The 24,408-nt window shown below is 31.0% G+C and overlaps 1 protein-coding gene across 2 annotated transcripts in view; it reads left to right on the plus strand.

Annotated features, from left to right (window-relative positions):
- The first annotated feature begins 1,516 nt into the window (after positions 1 to 1,516).
- The window catches only part of LOC137933251 (facilitated trehalose transporter Tret1-like), a 30,327-nt gene continuing 7,435 nt past the window's right edge, over positions 1,517 to 24,408 (plus strand). The window contains exons 1-3 of one of the 2 annotated variants that reach the window (XM_068777122.1): positions 1,517 to 1,709; positions 16,832 to 17,015; positions 22,213 to 22,348. In XM_068777122.1, coding sequence (XP_068633223.1) covers positions 1,690 to 1,709; positions 16,832 to 17,015; positions 22,213 to 22,348 — 340 coding nt within the window. In that variant the 5' untranslated portion in view covers positions 1,517 to 1,689. Of the gene's footprint in view, positions 1,710 to 13,420; positions 13,521 to 16,831; positions 17,016 to 22,212; positions 22,349 to 24,408 lie in introns of those variants that run through there. The other variant, XM_068777121.1, reaches the window with a different exon arrangement.

Raw genomic sequence — 24,408 nt, forward strand, 5'->3', positions numbered from 1 at the left:
ACTACCAACTCGCTTGTTGGAAAGCAAAGATGTGGTCGAAGATGAAGCAAGCAGACTCAGTCAGTACCTGTTCACTTTGACCTTGTAGAAACCTGGGTTATATTTCTCAGGAACTAAGGAAGCCGACAGATCGTTCCATATTCGGGCTGAACGGATCAGAGAAACAGAATCAAAACGCTTAGTAAGCCTCATGGACAACTCCACCGTGTAAGGATTATAGTAGGCCGACTACGTACTCGTCATATAGAGAAACGGAGATGGTAGGATAAGATCGTGGAGGTCGCATTCCTCGAAATGAATCCTGTAGAAAATTGGCACACTCGCTACTGAGAAGTTACTTGAAACTATAATGTCTAATGCAAAATGCTCGCGAGTACTTCAGTAGTTTCAAATAATCTGAGGAGTTGGGGATAGACGGTTATCGTCTTAATTATATTATTTGTTTATAACTTTAACAACTTATTTTTCATGGATTTATTACAACATTACAACATATTAAAATTATTGATTGTTTACTATCTGCCCCTGTAGACTAGCAGAATTAATTGGCCTGTCACAAGGCAATAAAAGAAATAAATTGGTGTAATAAATTACAGAGTATTTACTTCATACAGGATGATGGGAAATAGGTTAAAAACTTGAAAGTTTTCTTCCATCGTATTTAAAGCTTTTACGCCTATAATCAAGCAACATATATATTAGGATTCCAAATTTTTATTAGATTTTTATAACATTAGTTATTTATCAAATATTATTAGCAAAAATCACGACCGCATTGTATTTATGTAATATGCACATTAGGACATTTATTTTTTTTAATTTCTCGTCAATCGATTCTGACAATATTAAAATACGGAGACGGACATTCAACTCAATAAGTAAGGTTTGAATTGAAGATAAAAAAGTATGTTGGCATCTCTTTATCGGCGTAATAACGGGCTTATAAAGTTTCAATACAAAGCTGCCATAATTGCTCGACGGCTTTGGAAGTTAAGAATATTTTTCTTAATTTCAAAAGCCGTCTTTAATTTGATTAAAGTATGTAGGTAATAGATCAATAGTTGAGATTTTTTTTTTGTTAACCTTGCACATTGCCTGTCGCCGAAATTGCAGTGTCCTGTATTTTTTTTATTGATATGTATTTGCCAACAGTATTGTAAATTTTGTTGGCGATCATTAGTGAATAAATAAAATGCAATATTAAACTAAAACTTATTAAAAAAAACAATGTGATAAAATATGATTATATTAAAACTGTTGACGGATAAAATAGCATGGTTAGTTAGTTACGTGATTAAGAAAAAAAATTGTCACGTTATGAAATTTTCTTTCGCTTATCGAAGCTTATGATTTATCAACCTCACCATGTACGAATTTGTCAGTTCAAGGTTGTAAGAAATACGTACTGATGACGTCACGACGCGTGCATCTCGCAACATCGCGGGGACCGACTGCCGCACGCCGCACGCCGTCAGTTCGACCGACACCGAATCCTCAGTCTCTATTGCTGCTTCTTCGTAGCGTTACGTACTCATGAATCGAATAACACAGATTACATTCACAACGATCCAATAACTAGTGAAACAAGTCCTGTATGTATACTGCGCTAACCTCACAAGCTTGCGTACTCGGGTGAAAGTTCGTATGTTTTCCTAATTAATAAAGAAAAACCGGTGTTATTAAACTAAAATGAAGGATAAAAGTTTAAGGTGAGTTCATTTCATATGTAGCTTATTATAATTAATATTTACAGAATACGAATGCATGTCGTTGCACTCTTTGTCTGTATTTTTACATCATACACAACAAAATTAAAAATAATTACGACTTTTACAATCTTCGCATATAGGATCACATACCCATAAAGAATACGACGATTAATAATAAAATTATGTAATAAGTTTTATTATTTTCTATTAAAATTATTGCAGAATTTATTTCAAATTATACCAAATAAAAAAAAAATCTTAAATCATTTTAATATTGTTCCATCGCGTTCTATATAAATAATGTAACCTCAGTTACATTGATTTATTCTAAAGTTGTAAAGGCAGGCATTTTCAGACGTTTCAAAATTATTTTGTAACTAGATTTTGTTTTTAAAACCGGTAGTAGAGTACAAGTCTAAAACGTGAAACATCGCTATTGGACAAAGACAGCTGATTTAAATACATCCATTCGAAAACAAAGATTTTTCGCACCGCTATCCTTTATTGTTTACAGTTATTTCAACTACGATCATTGATTCAGCTTAACAAGCAGTTTTTATTTTAACCCGTAACAAGTTTTTATTGCACTAGTCACGTCAATTTTTTATTTTTTGGTGTCCTTCATGGGACATCAAAAAAAATTAGTTCTCGGTGATATTGTAAGTGAAACTAAAGGGCGAAATTCTTTATTTTTATATTACAAACCTATAATTGCACTTACAAGGGGAAATTTGGAGGGGAAACCACAGACTAGCAAGAACTGCGTAAGAATTCCATCCAAGAAGTGAACAGATGACCTTATTAAGGTCAGAAGACGAAGGATGTAACGAAGGATGATGCTTCTTACCGATCCTATTGGAAATCTATGGAGAAGCTTATGTCCAACCATAGACGTCCTATTGCTGAAATGATGATACGATGATTATGACTTGTTTATATTCTATACAACAAAAGTAAACAGATGGTCATCACCTTCAATGATATACTAGTTGATGTCATTCCCTACCTAAAACTTAAACACAACACGTAGGCTTATTGTGTTGAAAGTACAATACAGCGATCGCTCTCTGTAATAAAGATTATTTCTATATTTCGATTTAGCTCTCTTACTAAAGAAATATATGCAATATAATATATCATTAAGTAACTAATACACCTGAGTAAATTCTTTATGATGTCGTTGGAAGCGGGCAGCGCAAGACCTGTCCTCTTGGTTATCTTTGGGGGAGACCTTGATCTTGCAGCTGGCGTCTGTCGGCTGATATAATAATGAAGATGAATTTTTTTTTTTGGGTTTTTATAAAATTATTGATTTACATTGCTTGGTCAGTCGCAGACATAAAATATTCCCTTTTTTCACTTTATAAAATTTTAAATTATTATAATTATTACATTAAAGAGGGCAAACAATAAGGGAACTTATATATAAAAAAACATTATCTGTGTAAAATATTCAGCTGCTAAAATATGAGTGTTTTAAAATAAATGACCCTATCTTACATATTAAAGTTAACTACTATTTTTAAAAACAAAATATTATTGACTTGACAGTATTTAAACTTATAATTCTGATGTCGTGAATGTTGTAAATTGAAAGTAATAAAGTATTGCGTAATTATATTCACCTAATAGAAATTCTGGTACCGTGCATATTCAAAATGCATTGTAGACATACAAAAGAATCACAAACATTATCGCTGAATTAATGTGTTCCGATTGTTTTTAGAAAGCACGCCCGAGATGCTGCGAATATTTTTCTAGTAATGTGATTAAAATTTCAACTACAACGTATATTTATTTTCTTTTCCTTGTAAAAAGGCAACTTTTTATCTTTGTCATCAAAGGTTCAGGTAGTCAATGAGTAAACCCGTCTCATACCTGCCGCCGGCAAATGTATTTCTTCTCCGTTTGAGTTTTTTAATAGTGTAGAGACATAAAAACCACTAACGATATCCACAGCCTCCAATTCGCTTTAATACCGCAAGTCACGATTCTTTTAATATTAATTTTTAGCTCCTGGATTTCCGATCAGCGAGCCCGCCGTTTGATGAATATTTAATATAAAAAACACATTGCCCTAATAGAACTCACCAATTTTCCATTTAAGTGCATTAAATATTTAGTTTTTAATACCATTAATAAAATCCCGATAAATTAAATCATTAGATTCACATAGACTTCGTTCATATAATATTCATAAAATCTTTTTAGTTTAAATGATTTGTAATAAGCAATTGATTTCAACCAACAAACCTTAGATTTCCAAAAATATATTTGCAACGTATCTGTATATTTATTGTGAGATCGAAATTAGTAAAAAAAATTGTAAAAATAATCAGAGGTAATTAAAATCTTCTTACGTTTAAAGGATAATATGCTAAGCGTACACAATAGTTCCCATACAATTTTTTTTGTTAATAAATATTATTTCAATTAAAATATTTTCGGGTAGTTAACCACTTAGTTTATTGAAAATTTTATATGGTTAAATAATTATTGAACCATTGTCAAATTATTGTTTAATTTTATCTCTTTTATAAAAAAAATCTGTAAGCAAATTTTCAAAAATGTTTTATTACAAAATGTTGATATGACGTTATATGATACAATTCATTGGAATTGCCTAATAGTTATCTAATCAATGAAACATCACTTGATATATCACAGATGTACCTATCACATTACATTTTATTGTAAAATGTCAAGGTTCCAAAGATTCTGCACGAGCTCCTAACTGGCATCGATTTTTGAACATAACATTACTAAATAAAAAAATATATTTAAAATTTAAATATAAAATTTTTAAAAGAAATTAAAATAAAACTTATTGAGTATTACCGAAATACAAATTGTAGCATAAATGTGTTGTCACGGGGTTCTGAAATATACCTAAAAGTAAAGAGTTCACGATGAATTGTTTTATACCTTTAAAATATTTTCGATGAAGCCCATAGATATCGTAAGGCATAACCTCTTTCAAAAATATCTATTAGGGCAATATACCATAATCGCTACGCTTGCAGGGTTGGCACGCATTACGATACCTAGAGGATATACATCCTGTGGAACTTGTTTGTGTGAATTATGTAGGTTTATGAGATCCCTGGAATTGAATCGGCTTATGATGGCAAATTTCAGTCCCCTGAATGAAACTGATGTACAATGATATAGGTTTCAAACATGTCTCAACCGATTTTCACAACGAATACTCAATGTTCATGCAATATTATTTATGCTATATATTATCCACATTATATCTTTATATTTTATGATTTTACCTTAACAGAACTTCAAATTATTTGAGCATATATACCATACCGCTGGGCTAATGCTTCATTTTATCATTTTCCCTTTTAAATACATTCATTGCTTTTTCTGAACAGGACTCTATTCCAATGCGTTTTTACGCTTACTGTGACTATTTACAACGACGTAATATCAACTACTTCAATAATTCATTCATTTGTGCTATTGAAAGAAAGATAAAGCGCTTTTAGAGTAAACGTATTATATAATCATCTGGGTAATCTAGACATTTGCTTATCTGTAATATATATGTGAAGGGCTCACGGCTAGTACCTTTGTGGATAATCAGTTAAATATATTAAAAAAACGGTAATATAAATACATGTTTGAGTACGTGTAAGTTAATTTCTCCCTAAAAATGAAACGAATAAAATTTTATGACGGTAAATAGTCGATTTACATATGACAATATAGTCTATGTATATAACGTAATTAGAAATAGTGCCAATAAATATGCCTAGGTCCTTGGCAATTTCTCTAACGGTGATTCGACGATTGGCCAATACCATTTTCTTCACTACATCTATTTTTTCGTCTATTGTTGAAGTGTTAGGGCGTCCGGCACGCTCTTTGTCGTTCACATCTTCTCGGTCTTCTGAAAACATTTTGTACCACCGATAAACGCTGCTTTTATCCAAAGTAGCTTCTCCGTATGCCAGTCAACATTCAGAATGCATCGCACACATGCGCACTTAATTTCGTTTTTCACACAAAATTTGATACAGGTTCTTTGTTCTATTTTTTTGAATAGGTAAAAATCGAAAACCAAAACACGTGCAAGTGTGTATATATGTGTATATATACATATATGTATACAGAGTGGAATACGACCGGTGTATTAAGAGTAATCCATTGGTGGGGAATTTTAATACTATTTCATCCCCATGTATGTTTAACTTTCAATGGCTGATATTTGAATATATGATTTGTTTAAATGTCCAATCTCCATGTGTATAACATAGTTAAACATACACTTATAATTTTTTTTGTCCCAAACTAGCTGTATACTGGGCCTCCTATATCATGTAGCCGCAGTTATCGTTTCTGTACAAAATTCGAAATAACATTAAGATGAATATTTTTTTGTATATGTAACTGTATTATTTTATATCATATATATTAATGAACGGTAATCTATGTAACACGACCGGTAGATCAAACGTGGCCCTGGATTGAGAAACCTCAACGCTTAAACTAGCTGAATACTAAGCCTTCTGTAACATATTACACCATTACAAAAATTTGCCAAAACCTTGATGACCACACATGACACGCAGTATCACGTTATTATTTTCACTGGTTGCCTTAAAATGATAGCCAACCAATTAGTAAAGTGGTAGGGAGTGGCCTAGCTACGTTAATGTTCAAAACCGCTTTTCCGCACACCATCTGTTTTCCTCATAGTTTCAGATATCCAGTAACGTACATAACGTAAAAAAACTTCGTAAATTACGTAATTATTTTAATACCTACTCATTTACCATCAAATTTATTATTATTTGATGACACGATTAATTTAGATTAAAAATACGAACAATGACACTGAATTTTACGCAACCTATGGAAGCTTAGAAACAATTTTGTGACCTACATCGTGTGTTGGTTTCCTAACCGACCAATCAATTATTGATTATTCTAATAACTACCTTCTAGCGTCTCTTCTTGACTATCGTCTATCTATTATTAACAAAGAATTTTTTTCAACAACAGTGATAAATATAATATTATTTTTTGTAATAACTGCAAAACAATTTTTACACGCCTTTTTTAAATGCTTATTGTTAGACATACAATATCACGCGGCCATGCAAGGACTTTAATGTAAGAACAGAATACTAATAGAATATATAATAGAATTTAATATTGCTATAAGAAATAAATCAAGCTATTGATTATTCGCGGACCGTTACCATCAAGTGATCGTCTACTAACAATAAAAAATTGTTACTTTTTTCCCGCGAATAATGTATTCAATAAAAATATTTATCGTTGAAGTGCTATATAAACAGTTCAAGTTTGTATCTAAACAAGGAAGTTGAATCGGGAAAATCATTGTATTCTTATATAATACACTGTTCAACTACGTTCGTAATTTTAAATAAAATATTTGAACCAGAACATATTTGAAACATGAGATGTTTTTTTTTTGTTGATTTTATAACAATAAAAGATGAGGATGGGACCTTGATATCCGACAGGCTCTAATTGGCACACTTTAATAGTTTATCATTCCAGCTGATTTAAGACGGTAAAAAAACATGGTAAAGCAACCTATATATCTCAGAAAAATAATCCGAAATTACTATCTATTATTACTAACTATTTATTCAAAATGCCCCCGTAGTGGTTTACGCAATGTGCCCTCCAAGAGAGAGAGAAAACTTATATTCCCAGAACGAAAGAGAATGTTTCCAACATTACAATAAGATAATATCGATTATTGCTTTTATTTTAATGTTTTCGGGAATACGGATAGTTAATCTCATGGTTATACGGAAACAGTTTTACATGACCTTAATAATTAAACAATTCAACAACATATCTATATCTATTTATTACGGTGTTAGCAATAACTCGTAATGTATAAAAACAGATTATTAAGTACACGCTTCTACGTTTTGTTTTAAATTTTTATTATAATAAATCTATCTTTGACAGTCGATAGAGCTATAGGGGTTAGAAAAAATATTAATTATTTCTTATATATTAAGTATAGCACAAAAATATTTTGCATACTTTAAAATCACTTAAAAGTCATAAATGTAATAGAAATCAATTTCACATAATATAAGCGATATGCCTGTAATTACTTCAACAAAAAAAAACATAAAAGTAAAAAAACCAGAGAACATAGTCACGCGGGTGATTACATATGCATATACTACGAGGTCAAATTAATTTCATTGTATATGACTAGCCCTCAATCTCGCTTAATATCTGAAATATACAAAATGATGTACTCATGATGACAACGGTTTCTCGTTACTTACACAAGGCACTTACAAAAAAATTATTCTGATGACTCCATTGAGAAGATATAAAATCGCCGGGAGTAATAAGACGCCGAGATAATAACTACGTTTGTACCTTTTTTCTTGACAAACTATTTATTATTAACAAAGTATTTTATCATTAATAATAAGGACGATAAAAAATTACAGCTGTGATTATATCGATATTTGATTATATTTTTGAGAACATAAGAGTTAATTTGTTTATATTCATGAATGCTTTTTTATTTGGTACAACGCTCTCATATAATTTAAAAAGAGGCTACTCTTGTTTTTAAAATTAAATTCATTGTCACAAAGGTCTGATTTCCGCAACTACGCGACATTACGCTCATTTTACGTCGAATGACTTTAATCTAGCCCAACTTCTCAAGGAATTCTGTCAGAGCCGTGATTTTGCCAGTGAGCCTAGGGACCCAGTAGAATGTAATCATCGTACACTGGAGCTTTACGCGTGCAGTAGTCTTCACCTCTATTGGGCATACCCTGCCCATGGGGTTCAATCAAGATCCCTTTCACTAGATGCAATCAAAGTCGCAACAGCTAAAGCAGTTAATGGTAGGCATTGCCGCTAATTTGCTAAATTGCAAAGCCGAAAATTCAATGGCATATTAATCAAAAATAAAAAAAATATCATTTCTTTTATTAATTTCAAGACTTGAAATACGTCGTATTATTGCTAGTGGATTAACATGATTATCTTCAATCACACATTACTTACCCGTTGATATTTTCAGCTTTACCGAATTTTAAATGGCCGATCACAGATGGCGCTTAGCCTAAACAGTGTAAGAGCACTGATCCTGACACCTTTATAGTAACTAAACTCGAGTACTTCCTCGGTTATCAGGATTCGGGCCTTGACAACTGACATAACAGGAGAAAAGTTGAATGTGACCTCGTCGACAAAAACATTTTATAGTGCTACCAATGTCACTATACCGCGCCTTAGGAAAGTGACGAGGGGGGCCGCCGGTGAAAAAAGAGCCCGCGGCGGCGGCGGTCTGTCGCGACAGTGCGGCCTATACTCCTCCGTTTCGCTTCACGCATACCTAATACTCGGTTTCGGTAGCACTATAATTAACACTATACCTTTTTCATGTCATGTTGCATCTTATTACTTTGTTCCTTTATTGCTGGCTATAAATGCTATTTCGAAAACAGTAGTGTAGAGTTTCTGTACAAAGTCGAATAAGCAAAAACAGACGCGATCGGTTTTCGCCTACGACCGCAGCTATGAAACTCTGTCTATATTTTTTTTAATAGTTGCTTATCCAAATAACTATTATGAGACTTTTTTGGTTTCTAACATTGGTTTAGCAATAGCATTCAAGAATAAAATTTTGTTGTGTAATATTACTATATTTGTCATATCTAAATCCCTTCTTAATCACTAAATTGCAATATTTATAACGGAATTTGTTAATCCAACACTACACAAGGTAACATCACCCTCTCCCACATCTCCGAGCTTTCTCGCATCACCCTCACAGTATTTTAACAAAAAACAATTCATGAAAAGATGAATCATCGGTATTTATAAAATATAGTCAGTTTTTGTACAAAAAATTTCGATGCAATTTCAAGACTTGCGTTTCCTTGAAAAAAGTGATAAGACATTTTTTGTGTAATTTTTTTCGACATTTGTTTCTTTGTTTAAAACTGTCGTTAAAATGAAAAAATACCTTTTTATTTGTGTTTTAAAAGGTAGTCATTGCTTTACGAGGCTTATTCCTGTTTCCGTAAAATGTTTTAATCTGTGTACGTAATGAGGCGTAATTATTTTTTTATTTACTTTAATGATTCCGCAAGTAATTTCCGAAGTTTTACAAACATGATTTTTTAAAATATTAACTAAGGTTAAAAAGGATGGAACAAACTGCTTAGTATATACAAAACAAAGATACACGGCATAAGCACGGGTAATTCAGGTAATTAATTTCGTCGTAACTAACAAGCTATTCTTATGCTATCTTAGACACATTTAGAAACCATACATTTAGATTTGTGCGACTATTGAAGCTTGCATGTCCAGATAAACTGTACTAGATAAATAGAAGCTAGAATTTAATTGTAGAACATGGACTGGATTGTCAAGGTTACTTTAAAGTTGACAATATTCGAGAGGTAACAGTTTAAAATTAACAATAGGAAGACGTAGTAGCATCGACTGAAGTGTCTAACCTACTGTAATTTTATTGATAAATATTTATAAAATGTGTAATATTAGAGAAATGCAAGAATAATATGAGAAGAGATTATTTGACATTTCTCGACATCTCACATTCAACAGTGACATGTGTCCGGCATTTCTAGTATCAAATAACATTTGTTAATGTACATAAACCAAACGAAATCGCTTGAGATTTGACTTTTAAGTACAGACATATTGAAGAACTAAACACACGGCAAAAAAAACAAACTCTGATGACCGTGGTAAATAGTTAAGAAGATAAAGGCAAAGATGTAAAAAAAAGCTGATCTGCGCTCTCTCCTATTCATACACAAAGTCGATAAAAAGTATGATAAAAATACAAAGTCGAAAAAATTAATAAATGAACACAAGAAACGCTCAGCATGGCAACAAAACAGTACAATTTCCTAGATTATCACAAAAACCGATGCTCGAACAACCAATTTTGTACGTAATAGCTTCTATTGCTGCAATTTTCAGTCATTCAATGATAAACTTACGGCCGTCTAACCCAAGCTGAGTGAACACCACTCTCTTTAATTACATCATAAGTGTGAGATTGGCCGGCCGGCGCGACTATCTTAACCATAAAATGTTAAATTAATATCCAAGTAAACGCAAACCTTTTTGACTTGTGTAATAAATAAATATAAACTACAGATGTTCATACATGTATAACAAAGTGCAAAAAATTTTAATGACTATTTTTATCACAATCAAAGTTTTATAATTAATGGTTTTAACATTAATGGTTTTTATAAATGATTATTAATAATATAAATTCAAAGAGCTCGTGTTAAAGATACAGATTAAGCGGGTTTTTTTTTTTTTGTAAAGAACAATTATTACAGCAGCGTGAACAACTTACATGTTTTAACGGGAAGTTATATTATATATGATGAGGATGATTGGTTATAAAAAAAAGCCTTAAAGGATCATATGTATAAAAAAATCAATAGTAACAGAAATATTAAATAACGTAATGGTGATATAGTAGAAAAGAGATTTTTCAAAATTCGCGAAGTATTACATGTGAATATTGATTTTTGTTTACTATCTATCCCTGCAACCTTTGTACTACCAGAAGTTATTCGCCTGTCGCATTCCAAAAGAATTTCGGAGTAATCACTTTATAAATGGGGACTTGGAATAGGTGTAAATGCTTTACTAAAAATGAGCGGTACATTTATTTCTTTAAAACTTTTATACCTACAACCGATCACCCTGTATACAGCATAAATGATTCCTTCTTGTCTTTATTGCATCAGACTGGAATTATAAATTTTTAAAAACTGCTTGGAAGAGTGAAATCAATCTGTATTTCTGTTTCTACTCAACTTTGTTCAATAACACGATTAATTTATAAACAATAATGGGAATGACATTTAGTAACAGCCATAAAACCTTAAGTTTTATCAAATTTTTGCAGCTCAAGTTGAAACCGATGTATTAATGTCAATGTCCTAAATGCCAATGAATATTTAAATTACCATATTTAACTTAGTACATAATTTACTCAGGTTCTATGCTTTGACACATAACGCATCACTTTCTATTAAAGAAATTAATATTAACTTATGTTTCGAAGATTTCGGTTAACCATATAACTCTGAGTTAATTCGCTCAGTTAATTTTCCGATCCTTATCTACGTTTTCTTCAATTCAGCTGTCACAAGTTTACACATAAATGCACCTGGTTAACAACAAATTAAAACATCTTAAAAGTAATTTTTAAAATTATATCAAGAGTCACCGTTTGCAAAAGAGGAAATATTTCTAACAGTGTAAAAATATTCTCTTATCACATAATACTTAAGCACTTTTGTCTCTATATGTAGAGGGGCTATGTAATACAGTTAAACCGTAAGTATTAAATACAAAACCGTGCGAGTTAAATACAGTACAGGGACCACCCAGTAATGTGAAAACCATTATCATAAATCTACAATACTTTTTGTCATATGAGTCAAGTTTCGAAATAAGTAAAGCAGTTTTTTTCTTAGAATTGATATTCGGACATCTTGTTTAGTTATCTAATATACCGAACAAGAACAAATAAATCCTGTATCAATTAAAATAGTAAATTATACCTGAGAGACCATCCTTCACCTCACTTATAATGTCACCATTGCGCAGCGATAAAGGCAACAATTAATAATAGCCAATGTTACCATTTTTTTATTTGACCTATATTATAAACCACCAAAATGAATAACTAACCAATATTATAAAAATATAGGAAATAATTTTAATAGCATTTCCATACCCTCAAATTTCCAAGCTCTTTGCGGGTGGGATCTCGTAAACCCGCCATGTGAGGACAAGAACAGGTTATGTCGGACTCGCACCGGCTTAAATCCCCATGATGTTCTTCCATCATCGCTATATGCAGTTCGCGTATCCCGATTCGGCAATTTTCTGAACTTTTTTAAAAACGACTTGATATAAAAACTTTTTCATTTGCGTCAAATCATTTACATTTTGTTTTATTATGCTGAATAATTCAAAGAGTGTACAGAATGTTAGCGGATAGCCACAGATCGGATATTCGAATATTCTTGAGGTATTCGTTATAAATTAAATATAATCAATTATTTATATAGACTGCTTCAATAGGCTCAAAAGTTATGTATAAAATCTACACAAAAAAAATATAACAGTGACTCAAGTTTAATAAAACGCTTTGAATTATTGATTAAATAATAATGAAAAAATTAATACTACACTACAATTTATCAATATTTATGTAAGGCATAAATTGATGATTATAATTTAAATTACTTTTTCACTGTTTTATTTTATACTTAATTTAACTTCAGAATAATTATTGTCTGTTTCCTTCTGTACAATTTCTCCAATTCGTGATAAAATGTATATAAAATGTAGAAATAATTTATGACTAAGAATTATTTTTTGTGCCAGCAAACTCATGCCTAAGTAGACATAGTAAATTTTTATAAAATAATATTAAACTATAAGTACTTATATCTACTATATACAATAACGTTGAAATATGTAACCGGTGGATCGTGAGATAACAATGTTTAATAAGAATAAGTTTATCCTTTACAATGTGGTCAATAAATATACAGAAATATAGATACCGTTCAATACATCAGGGTTAAGGGTTATTGTGATAGTTACAATTGACTTGTTGCCAGTCACACTGCGGGTTCCCTAGGACACGCTGGGCTTGACAAGTTCACATCTAAATATATAAATTTGTGCTATCATGGTGCTATTATTGTTTGGATATGCGTTATCTTACAAACGGAAGCTTAGAATACTCAAGATACAGAGGTAAGGAAAGCTCAAAATTTTCCTGATTAATAACAATTATACTTAAAATAAATATGTCAAATAAAAATTTCTCACCATTTACCTTTTACATATAAGATTATTAATAATAAAGTTTATTTACCACCGAACATATTTACTATAATATAATCTATATAATATTGCCATATACATAAGTAAACTTTGACGTAATATTGACTGGCTCATTTCTGGTATGTTCGCATATAAACATAAAAAAAAAATAATTTGAAGAAAGATCTACACAGTATCGTCTTATAAATACAATTCCTTTTTCCTTAAATACTACGCGTGACCTAACACATGTCCTCCGTTATTTATCCAGCAAAAAAATTTTCCTTCGTTTTAATATGCCAAAGTTGTGAAACAGTTAAAAAACTATAAATTGTAAGAAATGGTGTAAGCAACAAATTTAAATAATAAATAATTTTCCTTGTCATCAATTCAAAAGCGACAATGACCTACTTATGTTCCGGGTCCGAGGTCAAGTTGATGTTATGGATTTTTATTTTGATGATTTTAATCCAAAAACAGCAATCTATATACTACATACAGGAGTTTTTACAATTTAAATATCTATTAAAATTCTAACTTTCTTTTAAAATTAAACGATACCTACAAGAAACAAATATATAAAAACAATATATTAATTGTTCACGCGTCGTCTTACTCGGACCTTATCGTCATTCTTGCACGTCTTTATCATGAGCACTTAAAATAACGTCCATATGCCAGCAGTTCGCTCAAAATAGAAATAGTATTAACATTCTCTGCACAAGCTCTAATTAAAATAGAATTTTATTTTTCAACGATATATTTATTATAACGTTTTGTAAAAGATGTGATTTGAAATTATAATCAACATTGTTTTTACATATCCAAAACAAAATCAGAAAAGATATATTAAATCAACTAATTAAGAAATAAATGTCGTCCATTATCTATGTAATCAATTTATCTTATAACGAGTGGTGATTGTGTTTTGCTAAAACATTAGTTTCAATTACGAATGGGCCCCAGTAACAGGAATGAAGAATATTTTCTAACGAGATCTACTCTCTACTATAATCCCAGCAATTTAAAAAATGTGAGATTTTTGGCAAGACAAAGCTTATTTGTAGTTATTGTAAGATTTGCCGGTTTTACACAAAGTCAACGTCAATTATACTAAAATAGTTACTAATGAAATTGTGTAACTATAATAAATACATTTTCGCCATCCAGAAATTTAATTTCAGAGATTTTAAGAACAATAAACATAAGTTAATTTTCTAAATATTTTACAACGTAAGTAAATTTTTACGACGTATGACACTTTACAACGTAAGTAAATTACAACGTGTTTAATATTATATTTATCACTACAAAAATTTTCATGCAGATTTATAATTCATTTAACGGCAATGCGTAGATGTTTAATTTGCCGTAAACTGTCGATTACAAAATGAAAACTTGCAGTTTAATTTTACTTAATTTTCGCTTTTGCTACATGTATAACATCTGTGGTTCCTCAAAATCGTTAAGAGCCCCTGCAATTCACAATTTTAATTCAATTATTACCTTCTGAATTATCTCCGCAAAACTTAATACTGTTACAATAAATTTTAATAGTTCAAAATCATTTTAAAATATTCTTTGATAATTTTGATCATGAAAATCAAATGTTTATCATAAACTTTAATAGATCAGCATAAATAAAGTTTAACAGAAGAAGTAAAAAAAGTAATATAAACCTTTTTTAAAAGCGCTTTCAGATTACTGATGATTTGTTCATTGTCGTTAATTGATTCAGATGATGAAGAAAAAAAATGGATAGACTTCGATAAAGACTAGAAGATTATATGTTACGAGCTGATCCCGCAAACGTTGTTTTGCAAAAAAAAATTGATATTTTAATTTACAAATAAAAAATAAGGGTTGATCGTAGAGGTGTGAAAATTTTTGGTTGTATGTATTCTTGTATGCTGTATCATAAAAAAATAAAAACAAAAAATTTCGTTAAAAAAATAAAAAAAATTTTTTAAGTGTGAACAACCTTTATCACTTAGGGGTATAGAAAATAGATAGTAGCCGATTCTCAGACCTACTGAATACGCATATTAAATTTGGTAAAAATCAGTCAAGCCGTTTCAGAGGAGTTCAAGTTCGAACACCGTGACACGAGAATTTTATATATTAGATTTACTATATATTATTTATAAGTTACAAATGGTGAATGTAGTTGCAACGTTGGAATCATCTTACTCCAAGCAATAATACCCAAGGTATAAACCATCGATAATTGAAAATAGTAAACATTTTTTGTGACCTCTTTAACGAGTGTTTTTACGGTCTGCACGGTTATTGTTAAGCTAACCACACACATAATTTTGTTGTCTATCACATCGTTATGTTTTTTCATAAAAAAGAGTAGCCATCTTGTAATGCAATTACATTTTAAAATTAAGCTTCACGGTGATTTGCCAAAAGTTTTACACGAATCATGGTGATATGGTTTTACTATCAGAAACACATATGACTAATAAAAACATTGGACATTGACGCCTTTATCACGAGATACCTCGTACTTAGCAGTGAGTATTTATAAATATGCTAAATTAAAATTGATAAATTTTACTTCTTTCTTTTGTTTTATTTGAAATCTTTATTTAAAAAATTAATAAATATTTGTTTACTACATTAACTTTCTATACAATCAACTTATAGGTAAAAAGTCTCCTGTTAAGTAATATATTTTGCTTGTATTGTGCAATAATATTAAGTTAAATAAGTTGATAATTCTAGGTTGACTGATAGAGAATTCCAGTGAAGGTTTATTAATAATGAGGTAACGTATGTCACATGCTTAGGATGAAGATTCGGCAATAGATCGATCGATAGAATGAAAGGCTATGTTCTTACGTGATTTAAAAACATCTTTTCAAACTATAATATTACGAGCTTAACAAGCTAAAATTTTCAATATTTAATATTTCATTTTGTCTTACCCAACGCTCAGTCAAATATGATACATTAATTAGAAGCTTATGTTAAGGCGAGATCAATAAAGTAATTAAAAAGCTAATGACAAATAGACTATTTATAACAGGAAAAATTATAAGATTAGCGCTAAAGGAATAATTATTTATTTCAAGAACCTGGCAGTAATCGTCATATAAATAAATATTTAAATGTATGTTATATCAATGTCTTGACTTTTGGAAGTTGTTTAGCAAAGCCTATTTAAAAGAATTAATATTTCTTTAATTGTTTTATTTCTTTTTAAATCTTAATTTGATATTATTTATTTGTTATAGTGATGGCGCACACGAGGCAATGCTGGCTGAGAGCCAGAAACCGCAAATTAAAAGTAAACAGGCGCACAGTCAAGAAGAATACGAGGCTCTCCAAAGTTTTTTACGTAGCATCAGTTCCACAGCAACCCTTCCACCATACGTCAAAGGAGAAACATATTCTTCCATGCGGGGTGTGTTCAACCAGGTGAATGAACTAAAACAATATGTATCTTTAAAATCTAATATGTATCTTGAAACGATTCACAGATATGTCCCCGTTATATTTCAACATTCAATCGGACTCAACAAGGTAATAAATAAAAAAAATTGACGTCAAAAGTGACGACTGACGTATTGACTAATTTATTTCTATTCATTTGTCGGAAAGCAGCGTAGGACGTCTTACCTCAAGGTGATCACACGATCTTCTTGAGATCGATGGAAGGCGCTAGATGTAAGCCGCTTCCAACCGATCCTATTGGAAATCTATAGAAGTTTGTTCCGCAATGGATGTGTCCTATGGTTAAAATGATGAAAAGATATCTTTATGGATAGAAAAAACGATGTTAACGATTTAAAAACCGCAGCTTATTTTAGACCATTGCAAGGGTTGTATAATTTAAATTTTAGTGAGGAACCACACTTATTTCTATTAACGTACAGCTAATAGAAGACTAGACATGTTTAACTAACAATTCTCACGCCTTTGACATTTAATCTTACGTAACTGAAAAAAATATGTTCGTTCATAAGCTGTTCCCTTGTTTTTAAAGACATATTGTCCTCTCATACCGTAAGAGGCAATGCACACCATTTTAATAATGCTTTCAATACTTATTGGTTGAATTTATTTTAGCCTTGATATGTTATGCAAGGTGATTGGTTATAGGCCTAAAAGGTTTTAATAGGTAAACTCTTCTACTCACATATATAAAGTAATCACAATGAAATATATTTATTACATTAATTCGTTTGGAATGTGATAAGACTATAATTTCTGGCAGTATAAAACCTGTAAATACTAATTCGCGTAATTTTTAAAACGCTTTAACTTCCTATATTATCATCTCGTTAAATTTAAATTCTGAAATAATTGATTTATGGATATGGTATATCATACACTGATCACTGACAGCAAATGAGCTATAACACATTATTCAACATATATATTATATCTGATTATATTAATAATTCTGCGAATACATCATCAATAATAACAAAAAGATTTTAACATAATAGAAATCTACTAAATAAACCTCTTAATTACAAGACACTAAATTAAATTGTTTATACTATGGGACGGTATCTCTTTACATTATATAACAAAGAAGCTTCCATATTAATTGCTCTTGAAACTTGATCGCTGCCAAGCCAAGGCCACATTTGTTAAGATTCAATCAGTTTTATAAAAAAATATATGTTCGTTTTTTGCTGACATTTGCTCAATTGTAATATTCTGTTCTTACTTTTATAATAAAGCAATCGTATCGATTAATTTTTTGACATTATAAAGCTGACTCTCATTTTTAAATACGAATTTGTAAGTTTTATAGAAATCATGATTATCGTGTCAATACTTACAAATCTGAAAAATCTTTTCAACAAAAAAAATGTTTTTGAACTTTGTAGCAAATTCGGCTCTAACAACTCCAGTGTAAATGACACTGACGACAGCTTTACTGTTATTTCTTACTTGGCTTTGTCCAATTCGAACAATGGCATAGCTCTGAAGTGAAGTTACTTCACCCGGACGACGACTCGACAAAAAACTTACAAAGCAATTCGCAACCAATTAAAAACTAGCCGTCGTCACGACGTGTAAAAACATATAGAGAGACAATCGCCATCATTCTAGATAAAGGCGCTGCCGGAGTTTCTAGCGCCACTTCTCCTAGCGAACGGCTGTAATCCTTACGACGTAATAGCAACCGAATAACTCGAAGTTCCACCCTTTTGGGTGCCCTTGAGTTGGATGCAATACACCTATTGAGTGACGACAGTCTAGGCCGAAATCTCATCTTGGTGACCCTTGTGACAGGACACTCAATGGAGCACACGCCTCAGTAATCTCAGAAATCAGTGGCCTCTCAAACCCGTAATAAAAATAGTAACAGTCTGTTTTTTTTTTCGCCGATAGATGTCAAGAAAATTAATTGATGTTAATAATCTTTAATCGTTTTTGTATAATTTACATCAACATATGATTGATTATACTATTCTAGAGCCCATTAAATCTCACTGCTATTTATACACAAAAAAAAGATACGCTAAAAAAATTATAAACGCTATTCTAATTTATCGTTATATTCTTTATATTATAAACGTGAGATGCTATAAAAGTTTTTCTGCTCTTACGGTTTTAGATGCAAGTGAGCGGAGTTTCTCATTGAATTTCGTAAAATTAAAATATAATGTCCTGTATAAATATTGTCTGTTATCCCTTCATGATATACCAGGCCCTTACCAATCTTATAGTCTTGTAAAGTTCTTATACTGTAGTCATTTACTTATATTGGAGTGGTTTTATCTGCTGTATATTTTTCGGGTTTTACGGCTTAGTTTAATTTGAAATCCGCGAGGTAATATACAGGAGTATCGTGATGAAATTTATTAGTTAATAAATTATAACCATTAGTTTTTTATTTATAAAACCATTTTCAGTAGAAAATTTTAAAGCAATAATTGAACACCAGAGCATGACATGATATGAATGCATCACTCTTTAAAGTATTTATTTTAATGTGTCGAAGAATGTTATTGTATTTTCATTATTAATGGCATGACATAACAATGTTTATTATTCAATTGTCTTTCTTACGTCACAAATTATACAGCAGTGATAGATCTTTCATCATCAAGCTGTTTCGGTTCTGGTTCGGTTACCATAGCGATGCCTTTGTCTATATTTAGAAGAATAACCTGCTTAAATTATAATGTAAATAAATAATAAGATATTAACCAATTTATTGTTAAGTTATTAGTTAACCTGTGCCTCAGAGCGAAAGCTCCATGTTTTTGGCGTATAACAGTAGGTTTTAAAAAAAATTAAATACTGTCACTAAATATATTTTAAAAGAATAAAATATGAGTCTCGAAATTTTTCTAATAAAAGCCTTTATTAGTCAGAAATAAAAGAAAAAGAAAGAAAAGGCAGTAAACAAACCACATACAGCGCAGAACCGATGGGCGCTGGACCTTAATGTTCTAGAGTAATAAGCACGGATAGACAACCTTACCTATGCTACCTTGTTGGAGTCATCGGAGAACGCTGAATGAAGGTCGCTTCTAGCTGTTCCTATGGGGAATCTCTGAGGGGGGCCTATGTCCACCAGTGGATATTCCATCGCTTAAATGACGATGACGAAACTCTGAGTACGTCCAGAGTGATGAGTGAATGTCCCCCCTGACGTAAGTCATGGGTTCTTCCTTAAACTATGATTAAAAATATTCTCAGATATTTATTAAATATAACAAAAATTGTTATTGTTAAACTCACAAGTAGTTTTATTACTTACTAGGATGACCTCCCTGAATTTGAATACTTACATCCGACCTTCGAGGCTGGTCGTCGACCGCTGCACGCACAATGTTCGTGTCGATATTGCTTTAATAAGGGACGCTTCATAAGATTCGAAATTCTAATACGGTTTAACATTGACTTTGCCCTCCAAATATTGCCATAATTTGACATTTAAGTCGCGACTATAAAGAGCATACTTTATGAAGTCCATTATAAAGATAAGACCGACTTTTGCAAGGTTACTTGTGGATAATTTGATGTAGTATGTCCTCGTTGTGACACACATATACGTTACGACGACATAATTGTGTGCGCAAAATTAACTTATGTAAGAAACAGTACAATGTTCACAACATAGGTATTTAGATAAACATTAGTTCATTTTTATTAACCTTTGCCAAAAAAAAACCTCCATTAGATATGATTCAGACTTCAACCAAGCCATTTATAACAGAGCAAGACGTATTACTATATTCTTACTACGCAATTTATAACTTTCTTCGGTGTTAAAAATATTATTGCCTATGTTCCAAATTTCTCGAGCCTTAAGTTGTTTATATCACTGCACCATAATTACTGCGCATCTGACTTTGAAACAAAATCAATTAAAACGTTTCCAAATATCATATAATAATGGTTTACATAATATTGATATAGCAAAATCAAGATTACGTGGTATACCTTTTAACATATTCTGTTAAAATAGTTATGTCAAGTAAGTAACCTAATAAAAAACAATAGGCAATAATAACCATCCGATACTGTCCATTCAGAAGATGGCGAGGGCGGGCGTTCCGCATATCATAATACCACACTGCAATCGCCAACCCGTCTACCAAGCATGGCGATTGTAGCATATCCCCCCATAAATATGTTTAGGAGAGCCTTATGCCTTGCAGTGGGCAACTATATTCATCCGTAGGATTCATTTATGTCACGTAAAATTAGTTATAACTTACATTTGCTATAAAAAAAATGTTAGAACAATTATATTGGTCTTTGCTAATAACTAAAGTGTTAATAACTGAAGCTGTTACGATTAAATCTGAATAAAATGTTCGATAAACTCTTGTTTCTGGAATTACTGGTAGTGGTATATGAGCTAGGACGTGTTTGTAGTCGTTTCAGCCATTGTCTCCAATCTTATAGCGTAAACAAGCACCGTTTGTTATAACCAGTATAATTCCTCTATGGTTACAACAAGCAAAGAATGAAGAGGATAATAAGTCTTTATCTATCTTACTAATATGTTTTAGCTATTTTTTTCCGAAACACTACAAAACATATGAATTTATAAATTATGCTAGCTTTTGCTTTTTTGTAAATACAGGAATTGATTAGTTATAAGCGTAAAAGCTTTAACCCTTCTTTCAATCAGCCCCTGTACAAAAAGATCTCTAGATACAGTAACATGTCACATTAATTTATTTTTTCTATTGGAATGCGACCGAGCTTTAACTTTAGGCAGTAAAGACTACTAGGACAAATAGTACACAATAGTTAATTTTAATATGTTATAATCGGAATTTTGGAAACGCTTTTCCATATTATAATATAATTACGTTGTTTGATATTTCTGAAATTATTAATTTTAGGATAGGGTTTACATTCTTGATTACCATACATAAATTGACAACAAATGAGCTATACATTCACTCCATTAAAGCTTTATACGTATTACCAATATTTATACGTATAACCAATCTCTCCGTATTTAATTAGCGAACTGAAATATTTTTTTTTAATCCCCGTACTGTACTGTTACGCGTTGAGAAAAATTTAAACCGAGCAAATTTTTGTTCATTTATAAATTAATCGGTTTACATACAAAACAGATAATAAATATTTTATATTCATAAATAACGTTTTTAATCTGTTGCAGTGTCTCATTACATGTGCTGTGCTAGTATTAGCAGCCGGAGCTGGACATCCAATCGGTTTCTCTGCAGTGGCACTTCCGCAGCTCCAGAATGAAAATTCAAGCATGAGGATAGACGAGGAGATGGGCTCATGGATAGGTAAGTCAATCTTTTTTCAAGGTGATAAATATGGACAGAAATGTGCTATCACAGAAACAAAACGAGGAGCGTTCTGATACCGTTCTTTATTTAAACACTGTTAATGTTTTAGACGGTGTGATTGGTTATAGGTGTAAACTTCAAAATGATGAAAATAAGTTGCTGTCAAATAATGTGTGGTAAAATCTATCAAAATCAATGCTTACAGAAATAATACATAACATAATGTATCTAAAACAAGGAAAACCGTTTTTTAATTCAAAATATTACATATTGATAAAATTAATTATTGCTTACACCATCTGTCCCAGCAAACTTTGTACTGTCAGAAGTTATTGGTCTCTCACATTCCAATAGTTTCAGAATAATCACTATACAGGGTGATAAAAATTTAAAGTTATTTGCGACAAATGTGTTATACATTCACATCTTTTATTTTTTACAACTATTACCAATCACCCAATATTTTTATCTCGAAACACTCAACGTGTTACAAACATTCCATATTACTTGCCTAGAATCTCTTCCAAAGAAGCCTAACCAATAGCATGATGATAATTCAAACGAATACAAAAATCAACAATGCCGGCAGCATTATGTCAAAAGTTATTGTGTTCCGTAATATAGAATTTGCAATTACATTGTGACCAGCTATGTGTACATCGGTGAATAAAGAACACCCAACTAACTGTCGCTGTCTATGCTAGTTTCTTAAAATACTATGCGAATAATTTTAACGTATTTAAAATAGACTTTACGTAATATATAATAAATACATACCTCCTAAATGAGAGAGTATGTAAAATGTTTGTGATTGCGTAACGTCGTCTGAACTGCCAAAAAGTAAAATATAATTTACTCATTCGTTATACTGTAGTGTATTTTAAATATCTTTAACGTAACGTAAAAATGCAATAATACTGTATTCGGCGGATAGAGTTAGTGATATTAACCGGTTAGTAATAATAAGATAAGGTAAGCCTACAATTGAAGTTATTACATTGTTACAACTAGCTCACTTATAAAAAAAAAAGTTATGTCCCTTTACGACTGTTGACGGCCTCACCAATCACCTGTCCCTTTCCCTTACTTATAAAAGTGCAATTCAAAAAGCACATTTCATTGCTACGAATACCGTAAAGCTTTTTTATTCCTTCTCGAGATAATTCTTCATTGCGGTAGCTTAGTTGATATCGCGAAAATACATGGACCGATGATGTTATATTATTATAACTATAATCTTCTTAAGTTTTACGATATAAAAATTATAAATTTCGATTAATTCATACATTTCTCACGTGAATTATGTATGTATATATATATATATATATATATATATATATATATATATATATATATATATGTGTGTGTGTGTGTGTGTGTGTAAATATATACATGTATATATATGTATATATATACATATATATAAATATTAATATATAAATAAATAACCCAAATGCACAGAAAATGACATGCATTAAAAATAAAATTAAGATCAATTTTACTGTTTGATACGTAGCAAGGACTAAAAGTTAGATTTATACATAAATCTAGTGATAATAATTATCTTATGTTTGGAATCTAATGTGGTACGCATATACGAGTATGTGGGAAGACGAGATTAAAACTACAGGCGACTAATCACTAGTTCATTAATTAAAATAAATTCTTATGTAAACAAAATGCGTCTTCATCTTTTACCTACTTTTTTAGATGATCGCAATGGAGAGATGCCCCATTGCCATCTAAATAGAGCGTCTAAACATTAAAAAAGAAAGCATAGGTTACATAGTATTTAGGCTCATCACATAAATTTGCAGCTAAATCAAGTATTTATTGTAAAATTTGATATTAGTTTCTATGTAGGTGTTGGGTGAAGTTAATAATAAATATTATTATACTTTCCTATTTCAAATCTTATCGTACTACTTTTTTCACGCAGTTAGAAAACCAGATTAAAGTTATATATTGCCTATGTAGCTCAATCATCCTTGTCGTCTCTTTTGATTGCGTACTTGTGCTTGGGTAGTTAAACTTATTTTATACTAATAACATGAAGC

This window comes from Battus philenor, unplaced genomic scaffold (assembly GCF_028537555.1).
Source record: "Battus philenor isolate CCGP_79_NKW_IND1 unplaced genomic scaffold, ilBatPhil1.0.hap1 SCAF_13, whole genome shotgun sequence".
Taxonomy (NCBI): Eukaryota; Metazoa; Arthropoda; class Insecta; order Lepidoptera; family Papilionidae; genus Battus; species Battus philenor.